The sequence below is a fragment of the Boleophthalmus pectinirostris genome, unplaced genomic scaffold (assembly GCF_026225935.1).
Source record: "Boleophthalmus pectinirostris isolate CB_2022bp ecotype Guang Dong unplaced genomic scaffold, ASM2622593v1 HiC_scaffold_11, whole genome shotgun sequence".
Classification (NCBI taxonomy): Eukaryota; Metazoa; Chordata; class Actinopteri; order Gobiiformes; family Gobiidae; genus Boleophthalmus; species Boleophthalmus pectinirostris.
Genome location: NW_026570994.1, coordinates 4,284,027 through 4,306,258, shown reverse-complemented (window position 1 = coordinate 4,306,258; position 22,232 = coordinate 4,284,027). Strand labels below are relative to the sequence as shown.

The window sequence follows — 22,232 nt, the reverse complement described above, 5'->3', positions numbered from 1 at the left end:
ATACCTAAACAAATCTGGTTACGATGCACGGACTTTAAAAACACAAAGGAGCTTCATGGCGTAGGTCGGACATTGTCTCATAACGTAGCTGTTTTGAGATTAAAAGTAAATTTGACATAGTTTAGGAGCAGGTTTTAACTTTTCCGATGGCTAGACTGCTATTGCTTAGTAACAGTAAGAAGAATGCAAGAGTATTTTATTTATTATAATTTTTTTAAGTAATCAAAACACACGATTAGTTTAGTACAATACTAAAAGCAGTAAAATCTCCGAAACGTTACACACTGCAGCTTATAATATACAAACAACAAATAAATAAAAAATGAAGTAGCCCCGTGTGACATTTTGTGGGTGGACTATATTTAACCGCGGTCCCTGAGGAGACTCTTGTACAGGGCTGTGGTGACTGTTCAAACGCCCGTAGCCCAGTGAATCAGGTGTATACTAGCCCGCTTCGTGTGCGTGCCAACTCTCCACGTGGCAGATGCACAGAGCCCCGCGGGATTCCAACCCTCAACCCCCAGCCTTTGTTAAACAGAAGAGGACCTGCGCTACAGTCGACGCCGCATATACATCAGTGAACACGCTTAACCGATGGACATAACGAGTGAAAAACACACGCGATGTCAGGGGTCACAGTTTTATTTAATTCGTTTTATTGATCATTTTCCCCCCTCATTCCAATTCTGTGTCTTTTTTAATTATTTGCAAGAATGTCTATAATTTTTGGTTGAAATTTTTAATCCTTTTTAGACACAAGCACCCTATAGTGAGGAAATTAACACAAATGATTTTAAGGAAACATCATTTATTTTTATTTTATTAAATCATTAAATTGTCACAAACCACTCTCAGCAATTATTTTATCCTTATTTATTCAAAATTCTTATATCCTTATTTATTTAAAGTTATGCTTTTTTACTTATTTGCGAGAACTTCTATAATTTTTTGTTTTTGAATAATTTTTAGACACAAGCAGGGCCGTTTCTAGAAAAAAGAGGGCCATGTCCAATGTATTGTGTTTGGCCCCCCTTTATAGTGAGAAAATTAACCAGAATGATTTTAAGGATTACATTTATATATTTATATATATATATATATATATATATATATATATATATATATATTTTTTTTTTTTTACTTAAAAATGTCACAAACCACCAAAAGCTATTTTATAATATTTGTTTGAAACTTAGAATCTGTAATAGACACAACAGGGCCAGTTCTAAAAAAGAGGGCCATTTTTATTAAATGTTAAAACTGTCACAAACCACTCTCGGCAATTATTGTTTGGAATTTAGAATCCGTTTTAGACCCAAGCAGGGCTGTTTCTAGAAAAGAGGGCCATATCCAATATATCTTGTTTGGGCTCCTTTTTATAGTGAAAAAATTAACACGAATGATTTTAAAAGGAAACATCTTTATTTTTATTTTATTAAATCTTAAAAATGTCACAAACCACTCTCAACAATTATTTTGTCCTTAAATTGACTATTGACAGTACTCTGGTTTCATTAATCCTCTGAGGAAAAAGTCCTTTGCCGCTGAGCCTCAGAGAATACACTTTTTGAATTTTCCCAAGTTTGTTACGTCATAGGTCAAAACGGGTGCAGTTTTTAGGCCTATAAATCCCTGCCAGACTCTCTGAAAGCATTTTTTATGTTAAATTACGTTTATTACTACTGCTTGCTTACGCTAACATGTTGATTACAATTATTATGAAGCTGGAAAAAAACGTCTGGTTGTAGAAATGGTCGTAATTTGAAGTACTAAAACATGAGATACCACAGCAAAAGTATGTTTAAAGTAATTCACTACGTACAAACAAAATAATTCCCAATCTGCCGTCTCGTTTACTTTGAACCGAGACTTCTCTGTGACAGCGATTTTAACTATGACGAGTAAATCCCGTAGAACAATGCGCGGCGGACGCGTCTTGACGGGGTGCGCTCCTGTCACCCGGCTCTATTTTTAGAGCGCGTTGTGCCGACCCTGCCGAACCCTGTCTGATTCCCTCACATCACTGTCGCCGCACCTGATCCACGATATCATCCGGCGGACCTTTGAGTCAAAAGTCGCTGGCTTTGGTTCACAGTTGTGGATTTTTCGAGACAATTAAGGGTTCTATATCACGGCAAATTTACTTTTAAGGTTTTAGCTGTGTTTATAACGTCGCGCCGTCGTCACAAAAAAATCTGGAGTTGCGTTTTGTTTCACGTTTGAGTGATTAAAGGTGTGTTATGCTAAATTTTGGACTTTTTGGCGCTTTCTACCAAACTATAACGTTAATCCCTCATCAAAAACATGCCCGAAGAGGTTTTAGTTGTCATCCATGCATGTTTGAGTAATGTAGAGATCTCTCCCGGGCCATATTCGAACCCTCCTGTCCAAGGCTCCGCCCAAAATCCTACATCCCTCATGCTCCCACACGACAATTCTCAATAAATGTACAAAAATGTATTCAAAACTACACACTACGACTTCACAAACCTGGTGCAATGTGCAGTAGTTTCATTGTGTTTTGATAGCGCTCTGAAGGGGGAGTGACAAAAAGGTAAAAACGAAAGTGAAATTAGTTTGAGTGTTGTTGTTTGACGATTCAAAACAATAAAAAGTAATGTGATGATCTAAATATGTTTTGTTAGCAGTTAATACCCAATTAAAGTCTAGCTCAGAATGCTTAAATTCAACTTATGATGTCATCAGGTGGTACTCCAGAAAGTGCTCCTCCATGTTTTCAAAGTCCAATCACTTTCACCAGACTTGTTCTTATCATTACGATGCTTAAAGTGTAATTTCTGTCCTGTGAATGTGACTTTTTTTAGTATCGACACCTGCTCAAAGAAGTATCTAGATTCGTATCTTTTTTCGATACTTTTGACAGCCTTAATCATGTTTTTTTGTTGTGTTTTTTAGGCTGGGTGGAGCAGGAGACATACTACTGAGCACAGACTGGGAGAAACCGTTAAATCATTTATCAAAACACATCAAATCGAGACATTTGCTGCCATGTTACATCTGTGTTTAAGATTTTAGTTCAACCAAAAGAAAAAGAAAAAGCCAAACATGAGTAACTTATGCATTTCTATGTGTTGGTGTCATTCACAATAAAACTGTTCTGTTGTACTTTACGCTGGTTTGGAGTTTGTTTATTCAAAGTACATGGGTAGGGTTGTGGTATCCTGTGTAAATATAATGTGGGTTTAACCGTGTATTAGAAACATCACTATTGGATATTAACTTATGGGATTTGAAAAGACAAAGAGCAAAAAAGATGTAATTTTTTTTGTTTATTTTTACATATGGTACCTGAAAGTAGATTCCCAGACAGTGATGGGAAGAATACTTTGAAAATATACTAAATTACAGAATACTGAATGCCTCTAATGTATTTACTTAATGTAATACTTATAATGCAAATCTGTGTAAAGCAGGCAAGAGCAGGCAATCACGACTATAGCAACCACAGAATCAAACTTCATTACAATTACAATTAAATTATTTAGAATTAGTGAATAAGAAGAAAGTGTTCTGAAAGCAACCAAATGAAAGAGGAGGAGGAGTAGAAGTAGCAACAGTAGCAGTAGCAACAGTAGTAGTAGTAGCAGTTACAGAAGAATTAGTAGTAGTAGTAGTAGTAGTAGTAGGTGCAATAGCAGTAGAAATAGTAGTTGCAGGAGCAGTAGTAGTAGCAGTTGCAGTATAATTAATAGTGGTAGTTGCAGTAGCAGTAGATTTAGTAGTAGTGTAAATATTGGTAATTTGGTATTGGTTTCAGTAAATTTCTCACAAGATATTTAAAATATTACTGGAGTAAAAGTACTTATTGAGCGTTGGCATTTGGAAACAAATGTATTCAAGTAAAGATTACCTAATGTGTACTTCAAATACTCTTTATTGCTCTGCACCATAGACACGTCTAATGTCACACTATGGAACATTCCAGGCAAAGGAATAGCGTCTCCAGGTGTCTCCTCCAACAGAGAAGTGACATTAAATGTAGTTAATACGATTAACTGAGATTCAGGAGCAGGACCAGGCCTCAGCCGCCCTCTCCTCTCACCAGCGAACCACAACTCACCTCCACCACGCCTCGAATTTCCCAGAATCCTATATGTAGCAGCCTTTCCCATCATCCCAGTTTGTCTCGGCTAACTCGACCCCACCCTCCCATCCCCTATTTTGTCTTTCAGTCATAAGAGCCCCTACAAGGGGGGTCCCGTTTCTGGCTGGGCCAATTGTAAGATTGAGACGGAGCCCCCACCCATAGTCTCAACCCAGCCATCTCTGCCTTGCTTCGTACATTATCAATAAACTTCTTGGCACTATGTCATCGTTGGCGTGGTCCTAGCTAGTGAATTACAACCTGAACATCTATGGTTGTCAATCAAATGGTTACATGGTGACTTTACCGGCTTGTCAAAGCCTCATCTCATCAGACCTCAGAAGCTGAGCAGGGCTGGACCTGGAGAGTACATGGACGGGAGACCACAGGGAACACCAGGTGCCACAGAGAAAGAAACACAAACAAGATGTGAATGTAAAGTAAGTGGCTTTTATAAAGTGAAGTAATAACTCAAAGAAAATACAAATGCCCAAGGGCTAAGCCAAAGCAGCCAATAGATCAATAATGACCTCTAGTGTCTCAAACACATTTCAAACACAATTCAAACTTTGCCATCAAGTATCTAAAAGGTAAATTCACAAATGTTGAAGCAGATCATCCCTATTAGTGACTAGGCCCAAGAACTCAGTTTTACAACAACAACAAAAACCCTCACTGTTTTACATCCATATTCATTTTACCTGCCCCCATCTGCATTCAATATTATTGACCTATAGAATGTTGTGATGTCATCTGAAAACCTGCAACATTCACAAACCAAGAAGACATTTGGAAATGATGACAACTTCCTTTGGGCTCTGTTTGCGGTAGTAAGTCTGACAAAATCTAGGAAAAATTTGAAATTGTCCCAGTTTTCTTCATCTCCATGTCAATGTAGCGTTCTGTTATTTCGGATAATCAACAGTTACAACCATATCTCAGGTTTCATCATTTCCACACTGACACATAAGATAAGATAATCCTTTATTGCAGGGGTGTCTAAACTTTTTTCATCAAGGGCCAAATATCTAAACACAGACCAAGCAGAGGTCTGATCGAGGGCCGTAGACTGGAGCTCAGTACAGTGAATAACTGAAATATGTGCATGGTTTAACACGTTAGAATGAACCATCAGTCTTTATTCATGCTAAGATCCTTAAAACCACACACTAAATATTCAATATTAGCTTTATCAAGGTAGATTTTCTAAAAACTTGCAGTAAAAGTTAATTTTTAATTGGGGCCAAGGTAATAAGGTAATTTGGGCCAAGTCTCCTGAAAGCCTGAGGGTCCAGAAAAATTTGTACAAGGGCTGCATTTGGCCCACGGGCCGTAGTTTGGACATGCCCTGCTTTATTGTCTCCCATGGGAGAAATTTGTCTTGGGACAGGGAGTAACATGCTTTATCAAAAAAACAGGACAACACAACACGAGCACCACATAAACAAACACCATAGAACAAAAATAGATACGAGACCAAGTATGACCACGAGTGATGCACCAGCAGGACCTTACCTCACCAGGACCTTCACTCTGAGTGCACTGGTACATGTGACGAGAAGAAACAAGGCACCAAATTCCAGATGATTCCAAACAGCACATACGTCTGCAGTCTTCATTTTACCACTGATCACATTTACTTCAGTGGGTTTGATCACGTTCGGTCGTTGAGCCCAGTGTCGGGAACTACACCGGAAGTGTCATCGCATGTTTCCAAAAGTCTTCCTGGTTTGTGACGTAAGCGTGAACAGAGTCTATGATGAAAGTGTTGTGTTTGAGTGTTGGTGAAATTCAGTGAAAATGTTGAGCAAGATCATTATAAATACACAACTGGGGCATCACGACACATAAAAACTTGAACTTTCCGTAGCGTACATTAACAGCAGCACATCCCCTGACCTCATTACCTTTAAATCCAGATAGCGTCGTGCTAGTTGTGCAGCTCCATAATCTGCAGGAGCGGTTGGGTGTGTTCTGTGGAGCACGGCGGTGAAAACGAGCAGGTCCCTGTGTGCTGTGTTTATCTCCACTGTGTTTGCTCAGGTCATTACGGAGCCCACCTCCAGCCCCCAGCGAGCACGAGCAGCCAGCCAGAAAATACATGGACCACTTCAGCAAACAGGAAACTAACTAAGTTCACTCCAGAGGTGGGACGCGACGATGAAGAAGAACCACGCTCGAGTAGGTGCCTAGTATTTCAAAATAACATGTTCACAATAATTTCATTACTCAAGTAGAAGCTCGGAAATATTTGATCAATCTACTACTGTATTTTTTGGATTATAAGTTGCTTTTTTCATGGTTTTGGTGTTTCCTGTGATTTATACTCTAGTGCGAAATATTAAAATATATAATTTCAAGTTTGTTATTTTCACACTGAAGCCATGACAGGCTCTAGTCTTGTGTGTCAATATCTTCTGCTCCTGTTCCTCCTGAATCTGTGTATCATTCGTTCATTACTTTTTCAATATAAAACCAAAAATAAGAAAACAAAAAAACAACTATTTTCTTCATTATTTGTCTCCAAAACCAAAATGAAAAAAACAGATAATGATTCGTTTTTTCAGTTTTCGATTTTGTGTTTAAATGAAGAATGGAAAAAACGGATAACGGCCGTTTCCCGTTTACGTGACTTCCGTGACTTTTGCACCGCATACGGACTGAACCAGGACTGAACCAGGACTGATCGAGGTCCAGGAGCAGGCCAGGACCAGACCGGGACCAGAGTGGGACAAGACTCTGAGCTTTGACTCTGAGCCTCCGCAGGGTCCGAGCCTCAGCTTCGAGCTCCGGTCCTTCCGTGGGCTCTGAGCCTCCAGTCTCGTCCCGGTCTGGTCCTGGTCTCAGTCCCGGTCTCAGTCCCGCTCTGGTCTCAGTCTCGGTCTGGTCCCAGTCTCAGTTCTGATCTCAATCTTGGCCTGGTCCCGGTTTGGTCCCGGCCTGGTCTCAGTCTCGGTCTGGTCCGGGTGTGGTCCTGGTCTCAGTCAGAAAGAGTCTCTGTTCTGTCTGTATCATGTCAGTGTCTTGTAGATTTCAACAGATTTCAGGTTCTCTCGGGGGCGGGGACAGGTGTATGGATCAGGTATGAGTGGATGCTGGGCTACTGAAGTTTGAGACATTTCTTCTCGTCATGTGTGCACTCACCTGCAGTTTTTATTTATGCAGAAAGAACAAAAATGTGGCTGTTTGCTGCAGGTGTTCCAGTCAGTAGGAGCAGGTAGAGGGTGCTCTTAGAAAAAGGATCAAAACTTAAACACAGGCACTCCAGAAAAAATTGAAAAAGTTAAAAATTGCATGAGGAAAAATATAGTTAAAAGGCCTTTATTTGAATCTTCATAATGAAGACCAGTTAAGGTCAAAACATGTTGGCTTTGGCCATTCAAATAAAGGCCTTTTAACTATATTTTTCCTCGTGCGATTTTTAAAAAACTTTTTCTATTTTTTTTGGAGTGCCTGGAATCCGTTGTGTTTAAGTTTTTATTTATATAGCACTTTTCACAGACATATGTCACAAAGACGCTTTACAGAGCATTATTCATTCACTCCAGACTCAGCGGTGGTAAACTACTATTGTTGCCACAGCTGCCCTGGGACACACTGACGGAAGAGAGGCCATCAGCCCCTCTGACCACCACCAACACTCACACACACCACTTTCTTACTTTCATACTAGGCAATGTGGGTGAAGTGTCTTGCTGAAGAACACAATGACAGTTTTTGTGACTGTCGCCCCACTGTGGCTCCTGACTTTCCGAGTGTGACCAGACCCGGCCCTGCTGAGCTTCTGACATCTGACAGGATCAGGATTTGATAAACTGGTTTGGCCATAAATGTTCATTTCATTAATGTTCATTTAGCATCAGAACTTATTTTATTACATGGCGATAAACTTAATCATATTCTGCAGATTAAGATGCAAATCGTGAAATCTGCAGCTGAAAACTGTCATTGAACAGCAGAAAGAAAGTTTGGAGTGAGCGAGAAACTTGTGAGGGACTGGAGGAAACCAGAGGATACACTAACTGCAGTCAAGAAAACAAAAAACACTAGATTTACTGACAGCGAGGATGAAGAATTTAATGGATTTAGTGATTTGGAGTGAGATGGAGAGTTTGGTAAACTTGTTCTGTTCTGTTGTTTATGTTATAATTTATCTGAAGAACTGTTCATATGTGACGTTAACAGTCTGTTGTTCTCTACAGAGACCCTGTAGTCACATGATCATGTTTGTTTTGGCCGCCATATTGACGGTCCTGACGACTGTAGCTGTATATAGTAACATGGCTTGTCTGTGGTCAGGTCATAAATTCCCTGATTTATGGGAGCCAGTGTGAAATACAGGGTGTCTTACAATTAACCCATCACACCCCTAAAAAAAAACAAAAAAAAACTAAAAACTAAAAATAAATAAATAAATAAATAGATAGTCCAGATGACATCCCATACAGACCTGGACAGGGTCATCCCGATGTTCCCGATGTTCCTCCAATTACGAAAGGTTTCTATGTTCCCTGTTAAAACTGTGGGCCGTCCTCATCTCAAGTTATCACCATCAACTCATAAAACAGCACAATGTAGAACTTTGTACTAGGGAATGGGCATGATTATTCGATTAATCGATAATTGATCATTAAGAATTTCATTGATTACGTAAATTTTAATCGACAAACCGAATGTAGGTTGCTGTGTGTAATGTGACCAAACAGGTGTGTACATGTGTCTCTGCATCAGAAGGAGCGAGACACAAACAGTGGGTCAGTCTGTAACATGCCGAAGCACAAATGTGTATTTAACCAGGATTTGTACATGAAATTCCATACTTTCCGTTGCGTTCGGGACAAGTGTGAGTCCATGTGCACAGTGTATAAAGCAGCACATATGTTTCGGTGTCCAGTGAGAAAAAGTTTTACCAGGTGAGAGTTGCGCAATGTCGATGACGAGTCCCCACCCCCTCCCCCCGTACGGTGTCCTGGTTTTGACAAACACAAATCTGGTCACACTAACCTGTATTCACCTGAATCATGTCTTTTAATCCGACAGAAATTGAACCACATCAGCGACACAAGAGCTGGAGTTTTATCTTTGCTGAGTTTATGCAAATTAGCGATGTGGTTTTAAGTTTTGTTTCTCTGAGAGTTGCACAAAACTAAATTAAACACATTATAATGTCAAACGGGCTGATGTGGCTCTAGAGTGGTTACGGTTTATATGTTGTAAAGTTGAATTTATTTATGCAGATTAGTAGTGCAGATAGTAATAATAATGATGATCATTTTAATATAAAAACGTTAATGATTAATCGATAATCGATCATTAATTCTTCCGACGATCGATTAAGAAAATTTAATCAAATGCCCGTCCCTAGTTTGTACAAACTCACTACATCAACCCGGAGCAGAAGCTCTGAGCTCGGGTAACAGCAGCAGACTCTGGTTTGGATCTAGTCTGACTGTAGAATTAGTCACACGAGGCTAAATGTAGTTCACTTTATAATTTGAATCAGTTGAATAGGGCCTATTCAGTGGTGTCTTTTTCTTTTTTCACATTTCAGTCTGTATTGCTCAACAGTTCGGAGATGGAGACCCCCGAATATTGACACACTGATGACAGCTCCACTTGTCTCGTCTGTCAGCTTCAACTGGGATCTGATACAACTGAAGCCCTGTGTGTTTATCTCTCTGCTGATCACAGCTCTGTGCACAACACTTTTACACCACATGTCTTAATAGGAAATTTAAGGAACAATTTGAAAATGTGTTCACTTTACAATGGCGGCCTGGCTCACTGGGGCCGGAAGTAGATCAGGGCAAGACTGAGGTTCTCTATTCTATTGTTATTACTGTTTTTAAGATGAAATGTCTGTTCTTGGTCTCAGATTTTATAAAATGTATTTCCCCCAAAAATGTGACTTATTCTTCATTACACAGTTTTTGGCTGGTGTGAATCAAGGAATTGATTGCAGGTGTGTCTCTGCTCTGGGAGAAGCCACGCCCCCTGCCACACTCAAGCCCTGCAACAAACACAAAAAGGGAGAAAACACAAAAAAACAAAATCCTAATACGTCTCCCGTTTACGTGACTTCCACGACTGTGATGCCGGACTTTGCACCGAATACGAACTGAACCAGGACTGAATCAGGTCCGGGACCAGATCGGGACCAAAGCGGGACCAGAGCGACTCCGAGCTTTGACTTCGAGCCTCTGCAGGGTCTGAGCCTCAACTTCGAGTTCCGGCCCTGCTGTGAGCTCTCAGCCTCCGATCTGGTCTCAGTCTGGTCCCGGTTTGGTCCCGGTCTGGTCCTGGTCTGGTCTCGGCCTCAGTCCTGCTCTGGTCCTGTTCTGGTCTCGGCCTCAGTCCTGCTCTGGTCCTGGTCTGGTCTCAGTCTTGGTCTGGTCCCGGGCTCAGTTCTGATCTCAGTCTCGGTCTGGTCCAGTCTGGTCTCAGTCTCAGTCCAGCTCTGGTCCCGGGCTCAGTTCTGATCTCAGTCTCGGTCTGGTCCCGCTCTGGTCCCGGTCTTGTCCCGGTCTGGTCTCAGTCTTGGTCTGGTCCCGGTCTTAGTCATGATCTCAGTCTTGGTCTGGTCTTTGTCTCAGTCCTGCTCTGGTCCTGGTCTGGTCCTGGTCTCAGTTCTGATCTCAGTCTCGGTCTGGTCTCTGGTCTCAAGTCTCGGTCTGGTCCCGGTCTGGTCTCAGTCTCGGTCTGGTCCCGGTCTGGTCCGGTCCTGGTCCGAACTGGTTCAGTGGTTCAGGTCTGGTTCTGGTTCAGTCCTGGTTCAGTCTGGTTCAGTCCGGCATCACAGTTTAAGTCACGTAAACGGGAAACGGCCATTTTTTCCATTCTTCATTTAAACACAAAATCGAAAAAATGACAAAAACAAATCTTTATCTGTTTTTTCATTTTGGTTTTGGAGACAAATAATGAAGAAAACAGTTATTTTTTCATTTTCTTATTTTTGATTTTATATTGAAAAACGAATGAACAAACGGTACACGGATTCATGGAGCAGATGAAAAGAGCAGAACACTGTTGAAGTTCTAGTCTGGACCTTGGTGTGGACTTTCACGTGTCAATCAAACTCTGGATTTAAAGTTTGTCTGTGGAACCTTCAGTCGTCCAGTCCAACCATAACAACAAAAAAACTCTTTTCTGTCACTGGACAAAAGTTTTTGAGTGAAGACATGTTTCCACGGCTCTTTCTCAGACGCTCTTACAGAATCGATATCTTTAATGCCAGACTGTGGGACATTCCAGGCAGACGCTCCTTCAGAAAAGTCCCACAGCGCGTCTTTAAATAACCGTATCTATCTTTTTCTCTCTCCACGTCTCACCCCCGCAGAACGACGGAGACAAACGACGGAGACGTGACACATGACCTCTTTCTCTCCGCGCGTGTCGTCCATCACTCCATCCCGTCCACGGCCGAGGCCTCGCTCACACCCGAGAGATAAACTGTTGCCACGGCGATGGAGCGATAGACACGGCTGACACGAGAGACAAGAGAGAGAGAGGGAAATGAAGACGGAGAGAGGGAGAGAGGGAGGAGACGGATCCCTGAAGTGAGAGAAAGAAGGAAAGAGAGAGAATAGGGGTAGAAAGGGGGAGGAAGAAAACAGAGAAAGGAGGAGAGACAGGGAGAATTGAGGGTAAAGAGAGAGAGGAAGAAAAGGGAGGGAGAGGGGAGAGAGAAAGAAAATGGGGCATAGAGAGAGGGAGAGAGAAAAGGGAGAGAGAAAGAGAGAGAAAAATGAGGGGGAAAGAGAGGGAAAGAGAAAAGGGGAGGGAGAGGGGGCGAGAGAAAGAGGAAGAAGAGGGAGAGAGAAAGAGAGAATGGGGTAGAGAGAAGGAGGAAGGAAAGGGCAAGAGAGGGGGAGAGAAAGAGAGAGAGAAAATGGGGGTAGAGAGAGGGAGAAATAAAAGGGAGGTAGAGGGGGACAGAGAGAAATGGGGGTAAGGAGAGAGAAAGAAAAGGGGAGAGAGACAGAATGGGGGTATAGAGAAGGAGGAAGAAAAGGGAGGAGAGAGGAAAGACAGAAAGAGAGAAAATGGGGCGTAGAGAGAGGGAGAAAGAAAAGGGAGGGAGAGGGAGAAAGAAAGAAAGGGGAGAGAGAGAATGGGGTAGAGAGAAGGAGGAAGAGAAGGGCAGAGAGAGGGGGAGAGAGAAAAAGAGAAGAGAATCTGGAGTAGAGAGGGTGAGGAAGAAAAGGGAGAGAGAGAAAGAGAGAGAGAGAAAATAGGGGTAGAGAAAGGGAGGAGAGAAAAATGAGGGGCAGACAAAGAAAGAAAAGGTAGTGAGAGAAAGAGAGAGAGAGAAATGGGGTTAGAGAGAGGGAGAAAGAAAATGGAGCGAGAAGAGGAGAGAAAGAGAGAGAGAAAAAAATGGGGTAGAGAAAGGGAAGAAGAAAAGGGAGAGGGGCAAAGAGAAAGAAAGGGGAGTAGAGAGAGAGTGAAAGAAAATGGAAAGAGAGAGGGAGAGAGAAATAGAGAGAGACAAAATGGGGGTAGAGAGAAGGAGAAAGAAAAGAGAGAGAAAGAGGGGAAGAGAGAAAGAGAGAGAGAAAATGGGGTGTAGAGAGAGGGATAAAGAAAAGGGAGTGAGAGGTAGAGAGAAAGAAAGGGGAGAGAGAGAATGGGGTAGAGAGAAGGAGGAAGAAAAAGAAGAGAGAGGGGGAGAGAGAGAATGGGGAGTAGAGCGAGGGAGGAAGAAAAGGGAACGAAAGGGGGAGAGAAAAAGAATGAGAATGAGATGGGGAGAGAGAAAAAGAGAGGGAATGGGGTAAAGAGAGGAAGGAAGAAAGGGAGAAAGAGGGGGAGAGGGAACAAGAGAGAGAAAATGGGGGTAGAGAGAGGGAGGAAGAATGGGAAGTGGAGAGAGGGAGGAAGAAAGGGAGAGAGAGACAAAGAGAGGAGAATAGAGAGAGGTAGAAAAGAGAGAGAAAGAAAATGAGGGTTAGAGAGAGAGGAAGAAAAGGGATAGAAGGGGAAAGAGAGGGGGAGAGAGAAAGAGAGAAAATGGGGAGCAGAGAGATGAAGGAAGAAAAGAGAGAGAGAGAGTGAGAGAGAGAAAATGAGTGTAGAGAGAGGGAGGAAGAAAAGGGAGCAAGAAGAGGAGAGAGAAAGAGAGAAAATAGAGGTAGAGAAAGGGAAGAAGAAAAAGGAGTGTGTGAGAGAGAGAGGGGAAGAAAAAGAGAGAGAAGAATGAGGAGTAGAGAGGGTGAGGAAGAAAAGGGAAAGAGAGAGAGAAAATGAGGATAGAGAAAAGGAGGAAGAAAGGGAGGGAGAGAGAGAGAGGGGAGTAGAGAGACGGAGGTAGAAAAGAGAGAGAAAGAAAGAGAAAATGAGGGTTAGAGAGAGAGAGAGAGAGGAAGAAAAGGGATAGAAAGGTAAAGGAAAAATGAGGGAGAGAGAGGGGGAGAGTGAAAGAAAAGGGAGTAGAGAGAGGAGGAAGAAAAGGGAGTGAGAGGGAGAGAGAAAGAAAGGAAAGAGAGAGAATGGGGTAGAGAGAAGGAGGAAGAAAAAGGAGAGAGAGGAGGAGAGAGGGAATAGGGTAAAGAGAGGAAGGAAGAAAAAAAAAAGGGGGAGAGAGGGGGAGACAAAAAGAGAGAGAATGGGGAGTAGAGGGTGAGGAAGAAAAGAGAGAGAGAGAAAGAGAGAGAGAGAGGGGAATAGAGAGAGGGGGAAGAAAAGGGAGAGAGAAAAATGAGGGGTAGACAAAGAAAGAAAAGGTAGAGAGAGAAAGAGAGAGAGAAAATGGGGGTAGAGAAAGGGAAGAAGAAAAGGGAGAGGAGGAGGAGAAAGAAAGGGGAGTAGAGAGAGGGGAAGGAAAAAAAAGAGAGAGAATGGGGAGTAGAAAGGGTGAGGAAGAAAAGGGAGAGAGAGAAAGAGAGAGAGAGAATGAGGATAGAGAACGGGGGAAGGAAGGGAGGAAGAGAGAAAGAAAGAGAAAATGAGGGTTAGAGAGAGAGAGAGAGGAAGAAAAGGGATAGAAGGGTAAAGGAAAAATGAGGGAGGGAGAGGGGGAGATGAGGAAAGGAGAGAGCGCTGTCGATAAAGCGAGAGAGAGGAAAATGGAGCGAGAGAAGAGAAAGACGAGTGAGAGAGATAGATAGAGAGAAAGAGAGGGAGAGAGAGAGGAGAGTCACATTATCATGCCTTCATCCTGCGTTCACAAAGCAAAAGCAGACCCCCCCATCCCAATGTGCCTGTTGCCATGGAAACCTCTCTCTCCTCCGCTCTCACTCCTCCCCCTCCCTCGCTCTTTCCCTTACTCTTCTTTTTCCTCTCTCTCGCTCCCTTTTTATCTCTCTCGCCTTATTGACATTTCTCCTCCCCCCTCTCTCCATTCCTCCTCTCTCTCTTCCCTTTTCCTTCTCTCTCACTTTCTCTCTCTCTCTCCTTCCATCTCTCGCTCTTTTTGCTCTCCTCTTTCGCTCTCTCGCTCCTCTCCTCTCACGTTCCATCTATCTTTTTGACCCCCTTTCGCCGTCTCTCTCCCCGTCCTCCTCTATCTCCATCTCTCGCTCTTTCTCTTTCTCTTTTGGTCTCCATCGCTCTTCGTTTCTCTCTTTCTCCTCGTCCTCTCATCTTCCCGTCTCTTTCTCTCTTTCCCTTTTTCTGTCGTCTCCCTCTCCATCCTTCTCTCTCTCTTCTCTCCGTCTCTCCCTCCCCCTCTCCGTTCTTCTCTCTCCCTCCCTCCCCCTCTTTTTTTCTCTCTTCTAACATCTAAATAAAATCGCTGCTATTTATAGAACAACACACACACACACACACGCACACTACACACACTACACACACTACACACACACACACACACACACACACACACACACACACACACACACACACACTACACACACACACACACACACACACACCACACACACACACACACACACACACACACACACACACTACACACACACACACACACACACACACACACACACACACACACACACACACACTACACACACACACACACACACACACACACACTACACACACACACACACACACACACACACACACACACACACACACACTACACACACACTACACACACACACACACACACACACACACACACACACACACACACACACACACACACACACACACACACACACACACACAGCCCATTCATGCATGACAACAAAAATACTGTGCAAGAATCCTACACATATGTACACAGAGTACTACACAATCTGTATGTACTTATACACAGAGTACTACACAATCTGTGTGTACTTATACACAGAGTACTACACAATCTGTATGTACTTATACACAGAGTACTACACAATCTGTGTGTACTTATACACAGAGTACTACACAATCTGTATGTACTTATACACAGAGTACTACACATATGGACTTTTATAGAGACACATATGTGCTTCAAACTATACACGCAATTGTACACATATGTACTTATACACAGAATACTAGGTACTGTATATATACATACAGTATTTCATGTTATACACACAATACTACACATATGTACTTCATATTTAACACAGAATACTACACATATGTACTTATACACAGAATACTACACATATGTCCTTCATATTTAACACAGAATACTTCACATGTGTACTTCACATTTAACACAGAATACTACGCATATGTACTTATACACAGACTACTACACATATGTACTTCATATTTAACACAGAATACTATACATATGTACTTATACGCAGAATACTACACATATGTACTTATACGCAGAATACTACACATATGTACTTATACACAGACTACTACACATATGTACTTATACGCAGAATACTACACATATGTACTTATACGCAGAATACTACACATATGTACTTATACATAGAATACTACATATGTACTTCATATTTAACACAGAATAGATTCAGATTCAGAAAACTTTATTGATCCCATAAGGCAATTCATTTGCAGCATCTCCGAGCAAACACAAACACAAACAAACACACAGTGTGTCAGTCCAATTGTCGTCCACCAGTGGAACTCAAAATAAATAAATAAATACTACACATATGTACTTATACACAGAATCCTACACATATGTACTTCATATTATACACAGAATCCTACACATATGTACTTCATATTATACACAGAATCCTACACATATGTACTTCATAAAATACACAGAATCCTACACTTATGTACTTCATATTATACACAGAATCACATATGTACTTCATATTGTACACAGAATCCTACACATATGTACTTCTTATTATACACAGAATCCTACACATATGTACTTCTTCTTATACACAGAATCGTGCACATATGTACTTCAAATGATACACAGAATCGTGCACATATGTACTTGGTCACATGTAGTACTCGTGTATGAAGACATCGTCACAGTGTGTTTGGGGCTGTGGTGCTGCTGAGTCTCCATCTGTGAGTGACTCCACCTGTGCACGTTTCATTTAACACTCACAGTGTCAGAGTGTGTAGAGGCGGGACTGAAGCTCACAGGGCCACAGCCAGACGAGGGGAGGTGAGGGACGAGTAGGGGGCCCCACGTGTAAAGGGGGCCTCAAACATTTTTTCTTTTTTAAGGAGAGGGCGTGTCCAAGTGGGGCTGTACTTCACTGCTGGAGGCTGGAGTGAGATGGTACAAGTACATATATGGTAACAGCATCTGTGACCACTGTGGTGTTTAAAAGCACTGCCAGTGTGGGTAAAGTCTGTCAAGTTTGCCTCAGTATCAGGCAGCAAAGAGGAGTGTGGGGAAAAGTTACACCTGCACACCGCTGTAAGCCCATGCGAGCGTGCACACATCAAACTTTTATAGTTTTCTGTGCGTTCGTTTAAAACCAGTGTCTGTTTCATATGCTCCCACCCCACGGCAGACCTGCTTCTGTCTCGCTCCCGTCTGTCCAGCAGTCCACTCCCACAGACTCACCTGAGGTACAAGTGTCCACTGCTGCTCCAGCTGACCACTCACATTCTTATCTTTCAGGTGCACTGCATTTAGTCCCACACAGGTGGATGCCTCGCAGATTATGGAATACGTTTATTGTCATATAAATGTTTCTGATGTTACCACAGATATGATACGTGTGTCTGCTCCACTGTCACAGCCCTGAGCTGTCAGTGAATGTGTGCACAGAGTTCGGTCGCGAGAATATGAGGAAATCAACATCGCAGCATTAGGACCACAGACAGAGTAAGAAAACACACTTTAGGACATTGCTTTTGTACAGATCCAGCTCAAACCAAACTACAGAGCAGGGCTGAGTTGATTCAGGGAGCGGGCGAGGGGCTGCGCTCTGCTGTGGGAGGGCATCCAGACGACTCCCGCACAGAACACAGACATGTTATGAATGTTAAGCATTTATCATCCTAATATATTTCCAAATAAAAGAAGTCTTGAGCATGTTACGTGTTGTTTTTCAGGGTTTGATATTTACTTTTACAATTCTGGCAATTTTCTAAACGCGTCACACCTGCCCTCAGTCTGCTCCACTCACCTGATGTTCAGACACGACACACCTCCTGTTCAGAAGTCCACTCCTAACACTTGTGCTAAGTGCTAAGACTGGGGGTAAGATACGGCCCAAGATCTTATTTTTTGTTTTTACTTACAAATATAGAATTTTTGTATCCAGAATAGGGTTGGAAAAACATTGGAAATTACATATGAAACAAAACTAAAACTAATATCGAAACTAGATACTCACTTGAAGTATCGATACTGAAAAAAAATCACGTTGAAAAGATGAAATTTGAGCTTTCCTGAATAGATTTAGTGTAATTCTGAGCATTATTAGAGCTAGTATAAGACTATAAAAGGTGCACTATGTAACTTTTCGGGTGCTCGTTTCTATGGAGATGTTGTTGCTGTGCCTGGAATGTTCCGCAGTGTGACATTAAACAGTTCTACCTTACATTTATTCAGTTACAGGTGGTTTTATAGCTCAAAAATACTAAAAAAACAGGCATTCTGACTGTGAGCGGGGTCGCCTTTCCACACATCTGACCTGTAACTTCTTGGTCATCTGTTTTGGTCTCCATGAAAATAGAAAAAGTTTAATGCCATACTGTGAAACATTCCAGACAAAGCGATAACATCTCCATAAAGAAAAACATTTGATGGACCCTCCACCAGAAAAGTTACACAATGTACCTTCAAAATGACTGTTATTTTGTGTTGGAAATTATATTCTATTACTGAGAACATCTTTATTATCTTCACTGCTTGAAAAGAAAATGTTTAAATTGTTTGCAAACTTGAAAATTCCAAATCTCACGTAATAAAATTTCGTCGTTTTATTTTCTTCATGTACTCCTGCAGTAAAAGTACACACCTGTATAGCTCTAAAAATAGACGCAGTACTTTCCAGAGGCCGTGCGCTGATTTTTTCCACAGGAGGTAAGATCTGTCTGGGTTTTATCTTGTCAGCCGGCGCACGGGCTCGACCGGTGATAAGGTCCGTTAGGATACGGCGTTGCAGACAGCCAGTGACACGCTCCACCTATCAGGGGACAATGGGAGACTAAAGGGCCCCTCCGATACGGCCCCGGGATCATTCTCAAGCTGATAGAAACGGGCCCCGCAATCCGCAACAGGGGCCCCAAAAAGCCGACGATTTAGTTAAAGACGACATATTGTGTTTTTGTGTCTGTGATACAGTTATAATCTATGACACACGTGGAACATTGTGTTGGAGTTTGGACTTTTTAAATCGCAATTTTCATCTAAAAGTATTTAATTGAAGATACAAATCTGCTGGCAAAATGGTGTCTTTAAATAAATAATTAAAGGGCCAATATTACGTTATTTTCTTATCTATGTTATAGCACAGCCCGAAATAAACAAACAATAAAGAAATAAACATAAAACAGGTTTAGTTCTGGTTCAATCCTGGTTTGGTCCTGGTTTAGAACTGGTTTAGTTCTGATTCAGTCCTTGGTTCAGTCTTGGTTTAGTTCTGGTTCAGTCCTGGTTTAGTCCTGGTTTAGTCCTGGTTTAGTCCTGGTTTAGTTTTGGTTCAGTTCTGGTTTAGTCCTGGTTTAGTTCTGGTTCAGTTCTGGTTTAGTCCTGGCTTAGTTCTGGTTTAGTCCTGGTTTAGTCTGGTTTCTGGTTTAGTCCTGGTTTAGTTCTGGTTCAGTTCTGGTTTAGTCCTGGCTTAGTTCTAGTTTAGTCCTGGTTTAGACCTGGTTTAGTCCTGGTTCAGTCCTGGTTTAGTTCTGGTTCAGTCCTGGTTTAGTCCTGGTTTAGACTTGGTTTAGTCCTGGTTTAGAACTGGTTTAGTCCTGGTTTAGTTCTGGTTTAGTCCTGGTTCAGTCCTGGTTTAGACCTGGTTTAGATCTGGTTTAGACTTGGTTTAGTCCTGGTTTAGTCCTGGTTTAGAACTGGTTTAGTCCTGGTTTAGTTCTGGTTTAGTCCTGGTTCAGTCCTGGTTTAGTCCTGGTTTAGACCTGGTTTAGACTGGTTTAGATCTGGTTTAGATCTGGTTTAGTCCTTATTCAGTCCCTGGTTCAGTCCTGGTTTAGTCCCAGTTTAGTCCTGGTTTTGTCCCGGTTGAGTCCCGGTTTAGTTGTGGTTTATTTCTGGTTCAGTCCTGGTTCAGTTCTGGTTCAGTCCTGGTTCAGTCCTGGTTCAGTTCTGGTTCAGTCCTGGTTCAGTTCTGGTTCAGTCCTGGTTCAGTCCTGGTTCAGTTCAGTCCTGGTTCAGTCCTGGTTCAGTCCTGGTTCAGTTCTGGTTCAGTCCATATACAGCTCAAAAGTTCGGCGTCTTCACTCACTGATTGTTATTTGACGATCAGTGACAGTTATTTTGGTGAGAGTAACTTCAAAGTAATCCAACAGTCTTACATTAAATACAGTAACATTATAATGTAACCAATGACTTTGAAATGACAGTAACAAGTCACAAAAAAAGAACACATTACACTTTTGAAGTAACTTGCCCAACAGTGACACACATCAGAAAACAGCGGAATATCGACCCTTTAGTATTTTTCCCGCTTTCCTTTTCCAACCAAGGAAATCCCACTAAATATTTTCCTCGTCGTAAATATTTGACAATGTGATGGTTTCATATTTTAATAATAGCTGCATATTTCCAGGATCAAAAGATGAGCAGCTAAAGCTCTGATGCGAGCGCACGGATCAAGAGCTCACACAACACATGCCACTCCTGCCACACTGTACCGGGGCATCTGACGCAGAGGGACGTCCGTTCTGGGAGTGGGAGTGGGAATATGTTAGGGTAGACAAAGACGAGGGGGCTTTCTATAGGAGCGTTCACACACGAGGGCCCCATGCTATAAGGGGCCCCGCTCACGGCACTGTCCCATATAGAAGAATAAAGAAGCAAGTGTACGTACTGTAGCCTGTGTGCTTACTGTTGTAAAAAAAAAAAAAAAAGTACTACGATCTACAAAGTGTTTCCAGACTCAGCGACCGTTCAGATCAGAGAGCGGCATTTTAGGTTTAAATTTTAGGATTTCAGCTAAAGATCGACTGATATGAGTTTTTTCATGGCAGATGTCGATACCGATTGTTTGAAACAGGGGTCTCAAAATTTAGCTCAACTTGGCGCCACCTACTGCTCAATTTCATTTCTCTCCAGCGACTAGGTCAGGAATAAGAAAACACTAGATCAGGGGTGTCGAACTCATTTTGTTCCGGGAGCCGTATCCAAACGACTTTGATCTCAAAGGGGCCGGATCAGAAAACTCATGTCATATAAACCCCAAAAATAACAATAAGTTCAAATATTTGTGTAGAGAAACACAAATCTATTACAGAAATCTTTTTTAATTGATGAACTCTTTCTTATTAAGTTTATAATATTATGAACAACCTGAAACTTTAAGAAAAATTAAATTTCAATGTTTTAACATGAACTTGTATGTAAACAGGAATAAGTCAATTTTTCTTGGAAAATCCTGCACTCGGCTCCACTTTTCTCATTTTTGACATTTTTCTGATGAGGGTGTCACGGTCAACAGTCAAAACGATCGTCCTTTAAGAGCGTTTGGAAAGAGACAAGTCTTCATTTGTGCTGCTCTGGTGGGAGGGGCCACGTACAGAGACGCTGGAGACGCTGCTGTGATAAACACCACAGAAAATGACCAATATTTTAATAGAAAATATAATTAAAATATTTTAGTAGAAAATCACCCAAGGGCCACATTAAAAGTCTTGGAGGGCCGGATCTGGCCCCCGGGCCTTATGTTTGACACCTGTGCACTAGATGGTTCGCAAAAACCCTGGAAGTGCGAGTTCGGGCACCAGCCAATCAGTGAAGAGACAGACATTCAGTGTTGGCAACGATTCCAGAGGATTTAAAACCAGAACAAAGAGAATGTTTGGTGAATTTTATCAAGGGGAAAGATGTTATTGTCCTTCTTCCTACAGGACTTAGGAAAAGCTTAATATACCAGTTATCCAACAAGTTCAATGACACATCGAGACTCTTGGAGGTTTTCATCTTTTCTGCTGTGAATGGCCCAGGAGTTTCCACCAAGTCATTGTGGATATCGCCCAAGTGAATATTTGTCCAGGTAGTTGGCGATTCCGACCAGAAATTTGGTTTGGTCCACCTTTTGTCGGGGTTGAAAAGGGTGATTTGTCGTCCATCGATGCTTATGACCAACTTCTGGTCAAATGGTCTTGGGTCCTCTGCCGTTAGAGTGGATAAATAACCGGGATCAATACCCTTTACGTGCTTTCTCGCTCCGTCCGTCATGTTCAATTAGTGTTTCTTGCTGCTGACAAAAATAATTCCCAGCATGCAACGCGCGCTTTTGTCAACAATGAAACTCGCCTCTAAATAATCCCAGGCGTTCAGTTCATGTTCGTTGGGTCGCCCTTCTGATGTGATCCGGACGATCCGGCTCCACCAGTCCTGTTTTCGGACTTTCATCCACGTCTCTTTGGATTTGTGAGCGGGATGTGGGAGTGGGCTGAGGTAGAGGAGCCTCACACTCAGTTTGTCTTCTTCCCTTCTCCTCCTCAGCTGACAGACGTAAAGCGCGATGAGAGAATTCTCCAGCTGCTGCGCAATTATCATCGAAACATCTGCGGAAAAAGTTAGATCATGTTTGTGTCTGTAACGACAAACCGAGATGACAGAAAAGCCGGTAGCAGCTGAAGTGTGTGT

The 22,232-nt window shown here is 42.2% G+C and overlaps 1 protein-coding gene across 1 annotated transcript in view; it reads left to right on the top strand.

The window, feature by feature from the left end:
• Nucleotides 1-3,131, top strand: part of LOC110170919 (sodium/potassium-transporting ATPase subunit alpha-1) — a 40,727-nt gene extending 37,596 nt beyond the window's left edge. Inside the window, exon 22 of the mRNA XM_020936604.2 lies at nucleotides 2,917-3,131. Coding sequence (XP_020792263.2) covers nucleotides 2,917-2,945 — 29 coding nt within the window. The 3' untranslated portion in view covers nucleotides 2,946-3,131. The remainder of the gene's footprint in view (nucleotides 1-2,916) is intronic.
• The last annotated feature ends 19,101 nt before the right edge of the window (nucleotides 3,132-22,232 follow it).